General features: G+C 44.1%; 1 protein-coding gene across 1 annotated transcript in view; it reads right to left on the reverse strand.

Moving 5' to 3' along the window:
- ADAMTS12 (ADAM metallopeptidase with thrombospondin type 1 motif 12) overlaps window positions 1–18,468 on the reverse strand; it is a 646,291-nt gene that overhangs the window by 276,884 nt on the left and 350,939 nt on the right. The window contains exons 5-6 of the mRNA XM_040338094.1: window positions 9,100–9,183; window positions 7,013–7,137 (exon numbers count right to left, since the gene is read on the reverse strand). Coding sequence (XP_040194028.1) covers window positions 7,013–7,137; window positions 9,100–9,183 — 209 coding nt within the window. The remainder of the gene's footprint in view (window positions 1–7,012; window positions 7,138–9,099; window positions 9,184–18,468) is intronic.

The following is an 18,468-nucleotide window of genomic DNA, read 5'->3' on the forward strand; positions in this document are numbered from 1 at the left end:
ACACATACAGATCCAACTACTTTTAGCTGATCTTCTTGCAGGCTGATTCCCAGTACAGCTACCAACCACTGAAAATGGATAGCAGGACACAAAAAACACACAGGCAGCACTCGATGGGAATAGCATTAAAACTTGTATAGTCTTCAAGTAGGTAACAAAATAAATATTGTACTGGAGATAAAATCGATGTAGCTACATAAACTGTAAAAATGGTGCGAGTAATACCAAACAGTAGCAAACGCAGTCATAAAAACATGTAGCTAAGTATGATACTGGTATAAAAATGTGTACAACGATACAACTCCCAGTGGATGGCTGTAGAATCCCAGGTTGATAGAGGGAAGTGATAGAGGGAAGTGTAACAGCCCTTGCGTGTGGCAGATAGTAAGGTCCCGCGGGCATGCAGATATGAAGGCATAGCAAAGGAGCCCTTCAGATGGACACGGCAAGCCCCGTGTCCGTGGCGTCACCGGATCTCCGACGGAACTTCCTGAAGACCCCGAAGCCGGCAGAGAGGTGAGTACTGATCAAAAGAATTTTGTTTGATCAAAAAAAATTATAAATTTTTTTAGTTCATTTCCACAGCCCTAATTTAAAGCTAAATGAAACCTGGTGTTAAGCTTTAAACCTCTGCCCGAAGTTTGAGTTGGGCAAACTGTTCAGGCCAAGCAAAAGTTCAGCCTGAATATCACCTGTTAACCCATCCGGGGAACACCTGAATTTGCAGGGAGTTCGGCGGGTGATCAACTGAACGAATGCCCTGCAATGCACTACACGCTGCACGGTGCATTCTGAGCCCTGACTGGGGAAAGCATTTCCGAATCTGGGCACAGTAAATAGCTGGTTGTTAAGGAGTGGGGCCAAGTAGCCAACCGCAGCATCCTTAACAACTAATGAGTCATCAGCTGTCAATGGGCTTCCCCGCTGACAGTTTTCTCTGCCAGGAATTAGGCGGTTTGCCTGAGTATTGCAGAGCATTTTTTTTCATTTTTGAGTTCGACGGTGGTGTCGTAATTGACAATGGATCTACATGGGGGGACACTGTTTTCTTTTATTTCTTAACAATTGGCAATAACGTTCTCTGTGTTTTATTTTTTTTACACTTTTTTGATGAATGGGTAGGGTGCTTTGAAGGGGGGGAGCTGGCCCCCCACCTTTCCTGGCCTGCCAGGCTGCATGCTCGGATAAGGGGGTGACCCCAAACGTTTTTCTTGTTTACAATACCAGACTCGCAAGAAACTGGTATGAATGAATGAATGACTTGTATAGCGCAACGCATGCGAACTGAATCGCCTCTGGGCGCTTTTTCCAGCCAGTATCTGCTTGGCTGGTGCGGTCATTTTTACCCCGTAGGATCATGACACGCTAGGGACACACAGTTATACACACATATGTACATATATACTGGGCCAATTTTGGATGAGATCCAATTTACCTACCAGCATGTCTTTGGAGTGTGGGAGGAAACCGGAGTACCCGGAGGAAACCCACGCAGACACAGGGAGAACATGCAAACTCCAGGCAGATGGTGTCGTGGTTGGGATTCGAACCAGCGAACCTTTTGCTGCTAGGCGAAAGTGCTACTCACTGCACCACTGTGCTGCCCTGGACTGTAGGAGGGGGGAGGGGTGGTCCCATCCATTTATTTTTTTCACTTTTTAATTGTCAGCAATGGTTAGGTATTGCCGCCAATTTAAATGTCATTTCATGTATTTTTTTTTCTTTAAAAAAGTCATTTTTGCTGTAGCATGTTCCATAAATGCAACAGATGCACCACTTTACAGACAGACTAAGGGGACCCCCCCCCCAGGCATGATATTTAAAGTCATTTTAATTTTCATTGTTGCACATTAAGCATCATTAAAATCACTGCTCCTGTAAAAACTATTAGCCAGATTCAGAGAGAGTTACGCCGGCGTATCAGTAGATACGCCGTCGTAACTCTGAATCCGCGCCGTCGTAAATTTAAGTGTATTCTCAAATTGAGATACACTTAAAACTAGCTATTATACGGCGGGCGCCGTCGTATCTTAGCTGTCTATTTAGGCTGGCCGCTAGGAGCGTGTACGCTGATTTACGCCTAGAATGCGTAAATCAGCGAGATACGCCTATTCACGAACGTACGCCCGGCCGTCGCAGTAAAGATACGCCGTTTACGTAAGCCGTTTTCTGGCCTAAAGATATTCCACCAAAAAGCTGGCCCAGCCAATGTTAAGTATGGACGTCGGTCCCGCGTCGTATTTAATTTTTTTTACGTCGTTTGCATAAGTCGTCCGTGAATGGGGCTGGGCGTAATTTACGTTCACGTCGAAACCAATAAGTCTTTGCGGCGTAATTTGGAGCATGTGCACTGGGATGTGTCCACGGACGGCGCATGCGCCGTTCGTAAAAAACTTCAATCACGTCGGGTCACGATTTATTAGCATAAAACACGCCCACTTCCTCACAGTTTGAATTAGGCAAACTTAGGACGCAAGTGCTTTGTGAATACAGCACTTGCCTCTCTAACTTACGGCGGCGTAGCGTAAGTTATATAGCGTGATATATCTCCCCAGGGCAGTACCCAGACCCCCATACACTTTTTATGGCCAATAACTTGCATATAAGCCTTCAAAATGGGGACTTCTGATTTTTGAAGTTTGGATCCGATTATGCCACCTCTGGGAGCTTTTTTCCCAGGCTACAGGCCTACATAGCAAGGGTATTATTTAATTTTTGTTCAAAGCTGCACATTCATAGGAAGCTCATTATGTATTACTTACCTCAGATTGAAGCTCCTGCAGCTGTCCACGTCTCCCCCTCTGGCCACCGACACGTCGTCCCGGAGTTACATTCGGGTATCGCGGCTCCAGCGCTGTGATTGGTGCTATTGCTTCAGTTTGCCCCGTGCGCATGTGCCGATGACATCAGCACATGCAGGGGACAGGGGATATTGCCTAAAGCATGCAGGTATCCTGGGTAGCTACAGGTAAGCCTTAATATACGCTTACTTGCAGCATAATGTTGTAAAAAAGGGTTTACAACCACTTTAAGTTCTGTACATACCAGTACAGGAAAAACCTACAGGAAATGTATTCTGCCATCTAATAAATATTGTTTGGTATCCATGAAAATTGTACTTTCAAATTTTACCTTGTGCTTTTGACACAAGGTAAAATCTCAAACACAAGATCCCTTTGCTTGATTTAAAATTCCAAAAACCTTGATACAAAAAAATCAATATAGCTCCTTTGGATTTCCAAGGGAAAAGTTGTAGGATAATTAGCACTTACTCTGCAGATAAAATCGCTGCGCTTACAGTATACATTGATCAAATGACATCCCAAAGGTGCATAAACCTACTTCTACAGGCTCCTTAAAAAACAATCCAATTTCCTGGTGGGAGATTAGGACAAGTTGATTTGCACATCGGTAAAATGAATAACATTTTGTCTGACTCTACACTCTACTCTGAATAAAACATACTTCCACGTCTCTCCTCAGCCTGCTGCTTTTATGGATCATCTACCTGGGAAGCTTGTGTGGAATATGTAATGAGGTTAAGAAGACTTTTTTTTACAAATATCCATCTGTGGGAATTTTGGGTAGATCTTAAAGCTAGATCAAAGGGCTGCTTTGTACAGGAGAAGTTAGTTCAGTCGTAAGGTTCAATATTAAGTTGGACCACCCTTTGCAGCTATAACAGTTTCAATTCTTCTGGGAAGGCCGTCCACAAGGTTTAGGAGTGTGTCTATGGGACTGTTTGACCATTCTTTCAGAAGAGCTTTTGTGAGGTCAGGCACTGATGTGGACTAGAAGGCATGGATCACAGTCTCCACTCGAATTCATCCCAAAGGTGTTCTATCAGGTTGAAGTCAGGACTCTGTGTAGGCAAGTCATGTTCCTCCACCCTAAACTTGCTAATCCATGTTTTTATGGACCTTGCTTTGTGCACTGGTGCGCAGTCATGTTGGAACAGAAAGGGGCCATTCCCAAACTGTTCCCACAAAGTTGGGAGCATGAAATTGTCCAAAATGTCTTGGTATGCTGACAACTTAAGCGTTCCCTTCACTGGAACTAAGGGACCAAGCCCAACCCCTGAAAAACAACCCCACACCATAATCCCCCCTCCACCAAATTATTTGGATCAGTGCACAAATTAAGCTTCATAAAGACATGGATGAGCGAGTTTGGGGTGGAGGAACTTGACTGGACTGCACAGAGTCCTGACCTCAACTCGATAGAACAACTTTGGGATGAATTAGAGCGGAGACTGCGAGCCAGGCCTTCTTGTCCAACATTAGTGCCTGACCTCACAAATGCGCTTCGGGAAGAATGGTCAAACATTCCCATAGACACACCTTGTGGACAGCCTTCCCAAAAGAGTTGAAGCTGTTATAGCTGCAAAGGCTGGACCAACTCAATATTGAACCCTACAGACTAAGACCGGGATGCCATTATAGGTCATGTGCGTGTAAAGGCAGGTGTCCCAATACTTTTGGTAATATAGTGTACTGTATATTAAATAAGTGAAAAAGATCACGTTAAAGTGGAACTTTAATAAAAAAATAAATAAATTGTGCAGCTCAGTGTAGAAATTTGGCAAAGCATGGTAGTGACAGCATATTGGATTGGCCAACTAAAATAGCCAGGAATCGATACCTGGAAGCAGCCAGGCTGAAGTCGTCAGCGGGGAGCTCTGGGGATCACAGAACTGGAGAACAGATGAGTATAGTTCCACCTACATATAAATAATTCTATGAATAAAAGTTGAATTCACAAAGCTAGCACACCAGGATAAGGATTCTTATTTTTTTTTAAAAAGTGACAGTTATTTTCAGTGACAGCAAAATATTACACGGGTAAAATAAAGATCCTCATTTGTTTGTTAAAGCTTAAGCCTCATGGGGGAGATTTGCTAAAACTGGAGAGTGAAAAATCAGCTTCAGCTCTGCATAGAAACCAATCAGCTTCCAAGTTTTATTGTCAAAGCCTTAGGCCTCGTGCACACGACCGAGGAACTCGTCGTAAATGAAACATCGTTTTCCTCAACGAGTTCCTTGTTAGGCTTGTCGAGAAACTTGACTAGCTTTCTTTGCGTACACACTGTCAAGACAAAATCTCGTCGTTCTCAAACGCGGTGACGTAAAACACGTACGACGGCACTATAAAGGGGAAGTTTGATTCCACTGGCGCCACCCTTCTGAGCATGTGCTGGTTTCTAAGCATACACACGTTGAAAACCAGCCCGACGAGGAACACGACGAGGAAATTGAGACTCCCGTTGAGGAAAAAGAGAACTTGTTCTCTTTTTTTCTCGTCGAGTTCCTCGACAGTTTTCTCGACAAAAAACATACACACGACCGGTTTCCTCGGCAAAAAAGCTCTGCCAATAAGTTTCTTAATGGATCCTGTCAAGGAAAACGGTCATGTGTACAAGGCCTAACTGAACAAGCTGAAGTTAAAAGTTAGATGCGGAAGTTAGGCCTCGTACACACGACCGGTTTCCTCGGCAGAATCCATCAAGAAACTTGGTGGGAGATTTTTTTTCAGAGGAAACCGGTCGTGTGTACATTTTTCAGCGAGGAAACTGTCGAGGAACTCGACGAGCCAAAAAGAGAGCAAGTTCTCTTTTTCCTCGACGGGAATGGAGAAAATTGCCCCGTCGAGTTCCTCTACAAGCCTAACAAGAACTCGACGAGGAAGACGATGTGTTTCGCCCGCCGAGTTCCTCGGTCGTGTGTACGAGGCCTAAGAAGCTGATTGGCTACCATGCACAGCTGCCCAAGTTTTTGCACTTTCCAGTTTTAGTAAATCACCCCCATGTGTCTTAAAAATATGCTTCTATTCACACATGACCTGTGCACAGCAAAAAAATTGTTTTGTTTCGGATCCGTTTGTTAGGTTAATAATTTTGTTTCAATATATTTGTTATGCTAGAATGATTTTTTTTAGGAATTCGTTTCCTATATTCGGATTTGGTTAGTATAATCATTATTTTCTAATCTATTTGCATTTTGGAAGACATCTATATTCGTTCTATTCTATTCTATTCTTATCTAGATAAATACAATTTAAAATGAGCCCTCACTAACCTCTGTTGCTGCTGGCACAGGGGAGAAATTCAATTTAGAAAAGTCCAATATAGAAGCTGTGAAGTCAGGCCTCACTCTGCTCTCTCCATACTTCCTGTGCACCTGCTCTGTGTTTTCATTAAACATCAGAAGTACTGTTAGAGTTGGTTCACACTAGGGTGACACGACTTCCAGCGCGACTTTCAGAGGCGACTCCGACACGACTTGAGCATGAACCACAGGGCGATTTGGGGGATTTACAACACGACTTCAAGTCGTCTCCAGGACAAGAGACTTTCCAGTGGCCAATCAAACAACAATCAGCTCTAGGGGAGGGAGGGGGATGGAGAGGTTTGCCTGAGAAATGTATGTTATCTTCCTGGAAAGTTGCTTCAGTTAAGACAGTGATCAGACTTGGATCAGACTTGGAGGCGACTTCCATTGAAATCAATGGGTACAAATCCCCTACAAGTCAGATTGAAGTAGTACAGGAACTTCTTTTGAAGTCGGAGCGACTCGAGTCGTGTGTATTAACACCGTTCCCATTCACTTGCATTGTTTTTCTCGACATCGCGACTTGGGACGACTTGAGGTGACTTCAAGTCGGATCCCAAGTCGCCCCAGTGTGAACCGGCTCTTAGACTGCCAAATCACAGTTGGGGGGTGAACTAAGCTGTGGAGAGAACGTGAAAATAAAACTGAGAAGCTTCAGCTGCAAACTTTGGGGTGAATTACTCCACAATGGCTACAGCTACAGTGATCAATAGGGTCTTCTTTAAACTTCCTTTACTGCTTGTTAAGAATGTTTGAAAACTGTCCACAGGCTGGCCCACAGTTCTACTTGATGATCCTGTGCCATCTCCTGCACCAAACCCAATGAGACAACATACCTACGAAAGTGTAAAATAGCATACTATGTTTCAAACACAAAAACTGTAAAAAAAAAAAAAAAGAAATACCGTGTTAGCAATACTGCTACATCATGATGGGCTGGATGGGAGTCACTCTTTGGATTTATACTTTTTTGCCATTTGCAGAAACTTGACAAGGTTTGATCTGCATAGTGAACGATTTTCAAGCCTTCCTAGGAGAAAAATTGTGACATGTAGAGTATATGTATGCAGGGCTTTTTTTCAGAGAATAGGTGCAGGAACTCAACTACGACCCTCCAAACTTCCCCCCCCCCCACACACACACACACACCCTCAAACTCATCAAATAGTGGGTGTCGTTAAATTTCCCTTTCACACTGGGGTGTTTTTAATGCGCGTTGGCGTTAAAAAAAAGTGCCTATAAAGTGCCTGAAAGAAGCCTCATCTGCAATCACACTGCCAGCGCCGGAAAACGCTGGTAAAGCTCCGCTAAGCACTCTGGCTTTCACATTGGGATTGCAGATGAGGCTTCTTTCAGGTGCTTTACAGGCGCTTTTTTTAACCACTTCCCGCCCGGTCAATAGACAATTGACGTCCGGGAAGTGGTTGTGAAATTCTGACTGGACGTCTATTGACGCAGCGCGGCGATCGGTGATGCGGGTGTCAGTCTGACACCCTACATCTCCGATCTCGGTAAAGAGCCTCCGGCGGAGGCTCTTTACCACGTGATCAGCCGTGTCCAATCACAGCTGATCACGATGTAAACAGGAAGAGCCGTTGATGGCTCTTCCTCACTCGCGTCTGACAGGCGCGAGTAGAGGAGAGCCGATCGGCGGCTCTCATGACAGGGGTGGTTCGCGCTGATTGTTTATCAGCGCAGCCCCCCCCTCGGATGCCCACACTGGACCACCAGGGAAGCCCACACTAGGCACTGACTGGCAACATGGGCACAAGTGATGCCCAGCAATGCCATCAGTGCCACCCCTCAGTGTCCATCAGTGCCACCCCTCAGTGCCCATCCATGCCCAGTGCCCACCTATCAGTGCACATCTGTGCCACCCATAAGTACCAGTCAGTGCCACCCATAAGTGCCACCCATGAGTGCCCATCAGTGTGGCCTATGAGTGCCCATCAGTTCTGCCTATGAGTGCCCATCAGTTCTGCCTATGAGTGCCCATCAGTGCCGCCTATGAGTGCCCATCAGTGCCGCCATGAGTGCCTATCAGTGCCGCATACCAGCGTCGCCTATCAGTGCCGCCTATCAGTGTCCATCAGTGTACCTCACCGGTGCCCATTCAGTGCCGCCTCATCGGTGCCCATCAGTGCCACCTCATCGGTGCCCGTAATCAAAGTAAAAACAGAGGTGATCAAATACCACCAAAAGAAAGCTCTATTTGGTGGGAACAAAATGATAACAAAAATTGTTTGGGTACAGTGTATCATGACTGCGCAATTGTCATTCAAAGTGTGACAGCGCTAAAAAGCTGAAAATTGGCTTGGGCAGGAAGGTGCGTAAGTGCCTGATATGGAAGTGGTTAACGCTAAGACCCCTTTCACACTGGGGCGTTTTTCAGGCACTTTAGTGTGAAGGCACTCAGGCTTTCACATTGGGATTGCAGATGCAGCTTCTTTCAAGCGCTTTACAGGCGCTTTTTTGAACGCTAAAGCGCCTGAAAAACACCCCAGTGTGAAAGGGGTCTAATAGTGTGAGGGTCTTAAATTGGCATTAAGTTCCAGGAGTGCAATATGTACAGCGTGCAGAGATGGGGGGTTTACACACAGAGTGCAGAGTTTGGGGGTGCGCTACGTACATAGTGCAGAGTTCAGGGGTGCACTACTCTACCTCTGTGCAGGAGCTTCCTGTAATAAAGACTCACTGCTGCTCTCTCTTCTTGTGTAAGGTGACTGGTCTTGTTCCTCCCCCTGCTCTCTGCACACAGGCTCTGTTTAGCCCAGCGATAAAGGCACCAATATTTTTGTAGGATAATAACTGGGCTTGCAAAGGCATTTGGTGCACACAGAGGTACAATAGCACACCCTAAGAACAGGGGTCCTTGGCAGTAAGTATATGTGAAAATAAAATGTCTTCTAGACCCCACTATCCCACAACCTCATGCTACACCACTTTATCCAATATTAACAACAATTTTATTGTTCAAATATGGACACTTTACCTCTTCTTCTTCTAGTAAGATGACACGGACCACTTTTATGTGAATTGCATTACCAATGCTTGGATCATGAAACAGTCCTGCAACCTATAAAACATAATGGGAAATTCATTTACACCTGTGAAGATAATTATGTATACTAAGTTTCCAAATACAACCAATTTACAGCAAAACACTGAGGGGTTGATTCACTAAAGGCAGTTGCACCAGAGCTTCGTAAATTAGGTAAATATTCACTTTGCATAGAATACCCAATCACGTGCAAGGAAAATAGAAAAAAAAAAACATCATTTGTGCTTGCACATGATTGGATGATGGAAGTCAGCGGAGCCTCTGCTCATTTACTAAGCTCAGGAGCGACTGCTCTTGCAGACTGCAACTGCACTTTGCAAAGTGCAACATTTATTTGCCTTTAGTAAATCAACCTCAGATTACCTTCAATGGAAACTACCAAATCCCAAGGCCCAATTTTCTTTTTTTTTTTTTTTTTTTTTTTTTTTTATATACACTTCAGACTCCAACCTCATAGAGTATGCGTTTATAGGCTCATGTTCTGATTTGCCAGCCCTTAGCGTCTCTATTCTGGTTTCGCATCATTAGTGTAATTCTTTTTCTTTAATTACTTTTCTCTTTCCAATGTGTATATATATATATATATATATATATATATTTTTTTTTTTTGGGATATGTTGCTCTTTCGTTATTTACTTTATGAGCAATATCATTACAAGAGAATTCAGTTTGTTTTTTTTTTCCCCTCTTATCCTTTCCTCCCCCCACCCTCCCCCTATCTCACCAAATATAATCCCGGATGCCTTCTGATGACTTCTTCTCAATTTTTAAATTATCTCTAATTCTCCTCCCTAAGTTTTTCAGCATAACTCCAAGATCTCTTAAAAGCCCTCCAGTTATCCCACTTCTTGTCTTGAGCTACGTTATTGCCTTCCACTCCTCTCAGTTCTTCCATCCTATAGGTTTCTTCAACTGAGTCTATCCATTCCCAGATTGAGGGGCACTCTACCTCCTGCCATTTTCTGAGTATTATCCCTTTGGTCGCATTTAGTAAGTGTGGGACTAGAGTTTTCCGATATTTTTTAATTCCTTCCTCTCCCCCATGAAACAGTACGACCCAAGGGTCCAGCTTGACTTTCCCTTTTGTGATCTCTTCAATGCATCCTAGGATTTTTTTCCAAAATTCCTCGACTTTAGGGCACCTCCACCACAGGTGGGCCATGGATCCCGGGAGCCCACATCCCCTCCAACAGTCCCCGTTTGTCCATCTTTAAATTTGGATAGCTTGTCCGGCGGTCATGTACCATCCGGACATACATTTATAGCCTCATCTCCGCTGTACGGCTGTCTACTGCCGAGGAGTGTACCAGTGTCAACATTTTCTCTATTGTGGCCCTATCCCGTTTTGATCCAAGTTCCTCTCCCATTTTTTAACGAATGGGGGGACCGTCCGCTCGTCCACCTTTAACCAGTTAAGCCCCGGACCAATATGCAGCCTAAAGACCCAAGGTGTTTTTACAGTTCGGGACTGCGTCGCTTTAACAGACAATTGCGCGGTCGTGCGACGTGGCTCCCAAACAAAATTGGCATCCTTTTTCCCCCACAAATAGAGCTTTCTTTTGGTGTATTTGATCACATCTGCGGTTTTTAGTTTTTGCGCTATAAACAAAAATAGAGCGACAATTTTGAAATAAATGCAATATTTTTTACTTTTTGCTGTAATAAATATCCCCCAAAAACATATATAAAAACATTTTTTTCCTTAGTTAGGCCGATACGTATTCTTCTACCTATTTTTAGTAAAAAAAAATCGCAATAAGCGTTTATCGGATTGGTTTGCGCAAAATTTATAGCGTTTTACAAAATAGGGGATAGTTTTATTGCATTTTTATAATTTTTTTTTTTTTACTACTAATGCGGCGATCAGGAATTTTTTTCGTGACTGCGACATTATGGCGGGACACTTCGGACAATTTTGACACATTTTTGGGACCATTGTCATTTTCACAGCAAAAAAATGCATTTAAATTGCATTCTTTATTGTGAAAATGACAGTTGCAGTTTGGGAGTTTAACCACAGGTGGCGCTGTAGGAGTTAGGGTGCACCTAGTATGTGTTTACAACTGTAGGGGGGTGTGGCTGTAGGAATGACGTCATCGATCGTGTCTTCCCTATAAAGGGAATGACGTGATCGATGCGCCGACACAGTGAAGCACGGGGAAGCCGTGTTTACACACGGCTCTCCCCGTTCTTCAGCTCCGGGGAGCGATCGCGACGGAGCGGCTATAAACAAATAGCCGCGCCGTGGTCCCGGATCGCTCCCCGAGCAGACCCGACCTCCCATCCGCTAATAGGCAAGGACGTACATGTACGCCCATGTGCCTGTACGTGCCATATTGTGGACGTATATGTACATGCGGGGGTCGGGAACTGGTTAACAAAATCTTGTATAGTTTTGAGATAGTTCCCTTGGCCTTCTCAGACGTACATATTTTTTCCAATTCGGATAGCTGCTCCCCTGATCTTAATGGGTGCGGCAGTTTTTGTATAAAGTGGGCTAGCTGACGGTATCTCCATTCGTTGATTTCAATACAATTTTTTTTCCCTTTTATTCTTGTAGTGTACTATGTGCCCATCTTTAATTACATCTCTTAATTGCAACGTGTCCTTTTTTATCCAATTTCCTCCAATCTGTGATTTTCCCGGTGCAAAATAATCATTATTTTTTAATGCTAATAGTGGTGAGTTAAATTCCTTTTCTATTTTTTTATACTTAGTGTCCCAGATTTTTAGTGCAATTTTTGTTATCTCATGTGTGTTTCTTATCAAGTGCCCTATATTGGGGTGGGTTCCATATGATCTTGTCCAGCCTTGTCTTCGACATTTCGTTTTCAATATTAACCCACCCTTTTTTCTTTGCTGGCCCTCGCCCACTCCACCACCCTTGACAATACCACAGCCTCGTAATATGTTTTAATGTCCGGTACAGCTAATCCCCCCTTATTCTTAGGTTGTCTTAAAGTCTGAAAAGATATTCTATGTTTCTTATTTTTCCATATAAATTTCATGATCTGTTTTTTTGAGAGCTGAGAAGAGTATTCCAGGTAAGCTTATGGGTATCATCTGAAACTTATAGGTAATTTTTGGTAGAATTACCATTTTAACAAAAATGTATTCGTCCTATCCAAGATATTGGTCTATTTTTTATCCTCCCTATTTCTCTCCTAATTTCATTTAACAAGGGAATAAAATTTATCGCATACATTTTTTTAATTGATTTTGCTAGCAGAATTCCGAGATACTTGAGTTCTTTTACCCAAGAAAAGCGTATTTCGTTTTTAAAATCCCTTTCCTCCCATCCATTGACTTTAATACTCAGGATCTCGGTTTTGGCAACATTGATTTAAAGTTTGATATTTTCTCCGTATAGCGTACATAGGTCTAATAGCTTTGGATTGAGATTTTAGGATCTGTTAGATAGAAGAGGACATCATCTGCAAACGCAGAGAGTTTGTGCTCGTCTTCTCCTATTTTAACCCCTCTTATATCGGGGCATTTGCGTATCCTAGACAACAGTGGCTCCAAGGAGAGCACAAACAGGAGTGGGGACAGGGGGCATCCCTGCCTTGTTCCATTTTTCATTGTCAATACTTGGGATAGACTGCCATTTATTTTTATTTTTGCCCTTGGTTCCTGATATAGAGTCGTTTTCTACTCCCTCATCCTTTGTCCGAACCCCATTCTTCCAGGGTGCGTAACATGAGTCCCCAGTCTACCCTGTCAAAAGCCTTTTCCGCATCTATCGACAGGAGTAGACTCGGGGACTCCGTCACTTTTCATTTTTTTAATTATCAATATAGCTCTAACTCCGTTGTCCCTCCCCTCTCTTCCCTGGATAAACCCTGTCTGGTCTGGATGCACCATCTTTGCCATTTTCTTGTTTCACTCTCTCGGCCAAGACCTTTGCAAACAATTTTGTATCTGAGTTTAGCAGAGATATTGGTCGATACCCTGAGCAATCTCCTTTATCTTTACCCTCCTTGGGAATGACTGTTATGGTGGCCTCTAAAGCCTCCCTACTTAAATCGAAATCAAAGGCCCAATTTTCTGTTAGGGTTTTAGTGATGATGTACATACATATATTATCACCATCAATTTTTATCTGCCGCAAAGGTTCCTTAAAGCGGGAGTTCATCCATTAATCTGTTTTTTCAAACAATCCCTTAGATGGATGCTCGTTTTGTCTAGGGGAATTGGCTAGTTTGTTTTAAAATATGAGCTGTACTTACCGTTTACGAGATGCATCTCTCCGTCGCTTCCGGGTATGGGTCTTCGGGAGCGGGCGTTCCTTCTTGATTGACAGTCTTCCGAGAGGCTTCCGACGGTCGCATCCATCGCGTCACTAGTAGCCGAAAGAAGCCGAACGTCGGTGCGGCTCTATACTGCGCCTGCGCACCGACGTTCGGCTTTCTTTCGGAAAAATCGTGACGCGATGGATGCGACCGTCGGAAGCCTCTCGGAAGACTGTCAATCAAAATAGGAACGCCCAGTCCGCAGCCCATACCCGGAAGCGACGGAGAGGATGCATCTTGTAAACCGTAAGTACAGCTCATATTTTAAAACAACTAGCCGATTCCCCTAGACAAAACGAGCATGAAGCTAAGGGGAAAAAAGTATATGTACGGGTGAACCTCCGCTTTAAGAAGATGAGGACTAGTTAATTGGGTTATATTGGGATGGTAGCACTGACCTGAAGTTTTCCTCCAGTACTTGATGAGTTCCCACCTTCCCACCCTAAGGCCTGTTATTGTCACAGCTTTGTTAGCTTGGTTTTCCTCATCAGCAATCAAGCAGTATCTGATTGAAGCCCTCAGTGGGCTTTGGTTGGAACAGACTTTTAAGCCTCGTACACACAACCGAGAAACTCGACGGACGAAACACATCGTTTTCCTCGTCCAGTTCCTTGTTAGGCTGTCGAGGAACTCGGCAAGCCAATATTCTCCATTCCCGTCAAGGAAATAGAGAACATGCTCTCTTTTTGGCTCGTTGAGTTTCATGACAGTTTCCTCGATGAAAATGTACACACGACCGATTTCCTCTGCAAAAAAAATCTCCCAGCAAGTTTCGTACTGGTTTTTGCCGAGAATCTCGGTCGTGTGTACGAGGCCTTAGACTATGTCATGCTGGTTGAATGTCACAGTTCACTTGTGACTGGTTATCGTACACACGACCGAGAAACTCGTCATAAAAGAAACATCGTTTGTCAGGCTTGTCGAGAATCTTGTCAAGCTTTCTTTGCATACAGTACACACTGTCAAGACAAAATCTCGTCATTCTCATAACGCGGGTGACGTACAACACGTACGACGGCGCTATAAAGGGGAAGCTTGATTCCACTGCGCCACCCTTGGGCTGCTTTTACTAATCTCATGTTACTGCGTGTTAAGTAAAAGTTTGGTGAGAGACGATTTGCGCTTTTCAGTCTGTTATAAGCGTGACGAATGTGCTATCTCCATTACGAATGCTACTTTTACCGAAGGTGCGCTCCCGTCTCATACTTTATTCTGAGCATGCGCGGGTTTCTAAGCATACACACAAACGTGTTTTGACAGTACACCACTGTCAAGACAAAATCTCGTCGTTCTCAAACGCGTGACGTACAACACGTACGACGGCGCTATAAAGGGGAAGCTTGATTCCACTGGTGCCACCCTTGGGGCTGCTTTTACTAATCTCATGTTACTGCGTGTTAAGTAAAAGTTTGGTGAGAGACGATTGGCGCTTTTCAGTCTGTTAAAAGCGTGACGAATGTGCTATCTCCATTACGAATGCTACTTTTACCGAAGGTGCGCTCCCGTCTCATACTTTATTCTGAGCATGCGCGGGTTTCTAAGCATACACACAAACGTGTTTTGACAGTACACACTGTCAAGACAAAATCTCGTCGTTCTCAAACGCGGTGACATACAACACGTACGACGGCGCTATAAAGGGAAGCTTGATTCCACTGGCGCCACCCTTGGGGCTGCTTTTACTAATCTCATGTTACTGCGTGTTAAGTAAAAGTTTGGTGAGAGACGATTTGCGCTTTTCAGTCTGTTAAAGCGTGACGAATGTGCTATCTCCATTACGAATGCTACTTTTACCGAAGGTGCGATCCCGTCTCATACTTTATTCTGAGCATGCGCGGGTTTCTAAGCATACACACGAACGTGTTTTGACAGTACACACTGTCAAGACAAAATCTCGTCGTTCTCAAACGCGGTGACGTACAACACGTACGACAGGCGCTATAAAGGGAAGCTTGATTCCACTGGCGCCACCCTTGGGGCTGCTTTTACTAATCTCATGTTACTGCGTGTTAAGTAAAAGTTTGGTGAGAGACGATTTGCGCTTTTCAGTCTGTTTAAGCGTGACGAATGTGCTATCTCCATTACGAATGCTACTTTTACCGAAGGTGCGCTCCCGTCTCATACTTTATTCTGAGCATGCGCGGGTTTCTAAGCATACACACGAACGTGTTTTGACAGTACACACTGTCAAGACAAAATCTCGTCGTCTCAACGCGGTGACGTACAACACGTACGACGGCTCTATAAAGGGGAAGCTTGATTCCACTGGCGCCACCCTTGGGGCTGCTTTTAACTAATCTCATGTTACTGCGTGTTAAGTAAATGTTTGGTGAGAGACGATTTGCGCTTTTTCAGTCTGTTAAAGCGTGACGAATGTGCTATCTCCATTACGAATGCTACTTTTAACTGAAGGTGCGCTCCGTCTCATACTTTATTCTGAGCATGCGTGGGTTTCTAAGCATACACACGAACGTGTTTCTCATCGGTAAACCAGCCCGACGAGAAACACGACGAGGAAATTGAGACTCCCGACGAGGAAAAAAGAGACTTGTTCTGTTTTTTGCTCGTCGAGATCCACGACAGTTTTCTCGACGAAAAACATACACACGACCATTTTCCTCGGCAAAAAAGGTCTGCCACCAAGTTTCTTTATGGATTCTGTCGAGGAAAACGGTTGTGTGTACGGGGCCTAAGTCTCTAATTGTTTGGTCACTATGTTTAAATAAATGTGCTGTATAAAATTATTAAAGCTGTGGATTTGCCCTTATAACCTAATCATGTTTGGTGGTGTTATAGGGATGGCTTCATTTGGTTAAACCTCAGCTCCAGAACCATGTATTTATTTTTTATTTTTTTATTTTTGGAAATGCTTGGGAAAATAAACACTCCTGTCAATTTCACATTGCTGTCTGTGAACCTGTTGGGGAAATTATAGTGCCATTCATTCTTTCGGTTAAAGGAGTTGTAAAGGAAAAAAATGTTTTGCCTAAATTAATGTCTGCAAGGTAGACAGACAGAATAGTGTAATGATTCTGTTAAAAAACTAGTAAATACCTATTAAAATTCCTTCATCTATATCACCTCCAGCGTTCTAGTTACTGACCACCGCAGTAAAGCCTCCCTCACGGTGGTGAGTAATAATCAGACAAGCAGGAAGTGAACAGAACATAGAAGAAATAGAGCAACTTCTGAGCAAAAATCGAACAATGAGGAAGTGAAAAGAGGAATGTCTGCAGGTAAAGGATGCTTTTTATGAAAAAAAAAAAATCCTTTACAACCCCTTTAACGTGTGTTGCAACACAGAGCAATATTGTAGTGTGCTTCCAGCATTAATGATAATACAGTGGGTAAAGAAAAGACTCACCCCTTTAAAATATTCACATTTTGTTGCTTTGAAATGAGGACAGACACAGTTTTTATTTTATCCAGCTGTATCTACTCAGTGCAACTTATAACATCCAAGTGAAAGATAACACCAACATGTCAGAAAAAAATTAAGAACATATTTATTGAGTTGTAAAAAAGGAACCCCCCCCCCCCCCCCTTATGTCAGTATTTTGTTGGACACCATTTGCTTTAATTACAGCCTTTAGTCTGTTGGGATATGTCTCTACTAACTTTACACATCTAGACTTCGCAATATTTGCCCACTCTTCTTAGCAGGACTGCTCAAGTTCAGTTCAATTTGATGGTGACCGTTTGTGGACTGCAGACTTCAAGTAATTCCACAGATTTTCAATGGGGTTTAAAAAGAGAAGTATGGGTTTGTTTTTTTCCTCCATTAAATGTACCTATATTTACTTAGGTGGATGCATGGGTTCCCCCATTAGTCCATTACCTGGCCCTTTGGGTCTGGTATGAATATTAAGGGGGAACCTAAACAAAATTAAAAAACAAAAATGCGTGTGGGTCCCCCCAAATTCCATATCAGGCCCTTCAGGTCTAGTATGGATATTAAGGGGAACTCTGCACATTTTTTTTTAAATCGAGTGGGGTTCGCCCCAAAAAATCCATACCAGGACTGAGGGTCTGGTATGGATTTTAAGGGGAACCCGGACCAAAATAAAAAAAATGGCATGGGGTTCCCCCCCCCCAGAAATCCATACCAAACCCTTATCCGAGCACGCAACCTGGCAGGCCGCAGGAAAAAAGTGGGGAGCGAGAGAGCGCCCCTCCCTCCTGAACCGTACCAGGCCACATGCCCTCAACATGGGGAGGATGTCTCCATGTAAACCTGGCTTTCTTCTTGCATCAGAGGGGGGCAGGGTCCCCTGCACACCGAGAGAGCGGTATCGTTCGTGGCAGCGGGTTTTTTTCTGCGTATTGCTCGAGACAGAAATCTTTATTTATAATATTGCAAAGTCTAGATGTGCAAAGTTAGAAGAGACATGTCCCAACAGACTAAATGTCATGGATATGTAGTATGACTGGCAGCTTACCTTTCTCTCCGTGTGTTCATTAGAGGTCAGACTCTCTTATCTGGCTGCCTTTATCATCTCTCCTCCCTGTATGGCTCCACCCCAGGCCATCCCAGGAACTCTATATTAACCACTGCACTGCAGGTCTGCATTGCTGATCAACGTTGTTTGTTAGCATTGTGTTCCTGCTTGTCGTGTGCTACGTTAATCTCTGTGTACCGATTTTGGCTTGTCCCCGACTACGCCTGTTTGCCTGTGACCCTGACCCCTGGCCTGTCCCTTGGTTATCCTCGTCTGCTTGTTGCCCCGACCTTGGCTTACCCTTCACTATCTCTTGTGTCCTGAGTGGCTGCTTCCCTTCTCTCCCTATGGAGCGTGACCTGGGGGACTCCGGGGGCCGTGACCTGGATTCAGTCGCAGCGAAGGCCATCCTCATCACTAGAGGCTCTGGTGAACACCAGCTGGATCTTAGACTCCGTGCCCTGGGGAATATTGGGCTCAAGCTTCCTGTAGGATCCCTGTTTGTGCCCCAGCAAACCTCTCCTCCATATCCACTCTGTGGTCCATCCTCGGCAGTCTGCTATAGGATT

Source organism: Rana temporaria, chromosome 1 (assembly GCF_905171775.1).
Source record: "Rana temporaria chromosome 1, aRanTem1.1, whole genome shotgun sequence".
Classification (NCBI taxonomy): Eukaryota; Metazoa; Chordata; class Amphibia; order Anura; family Ranidae; genus Rana; species Rana temporaria.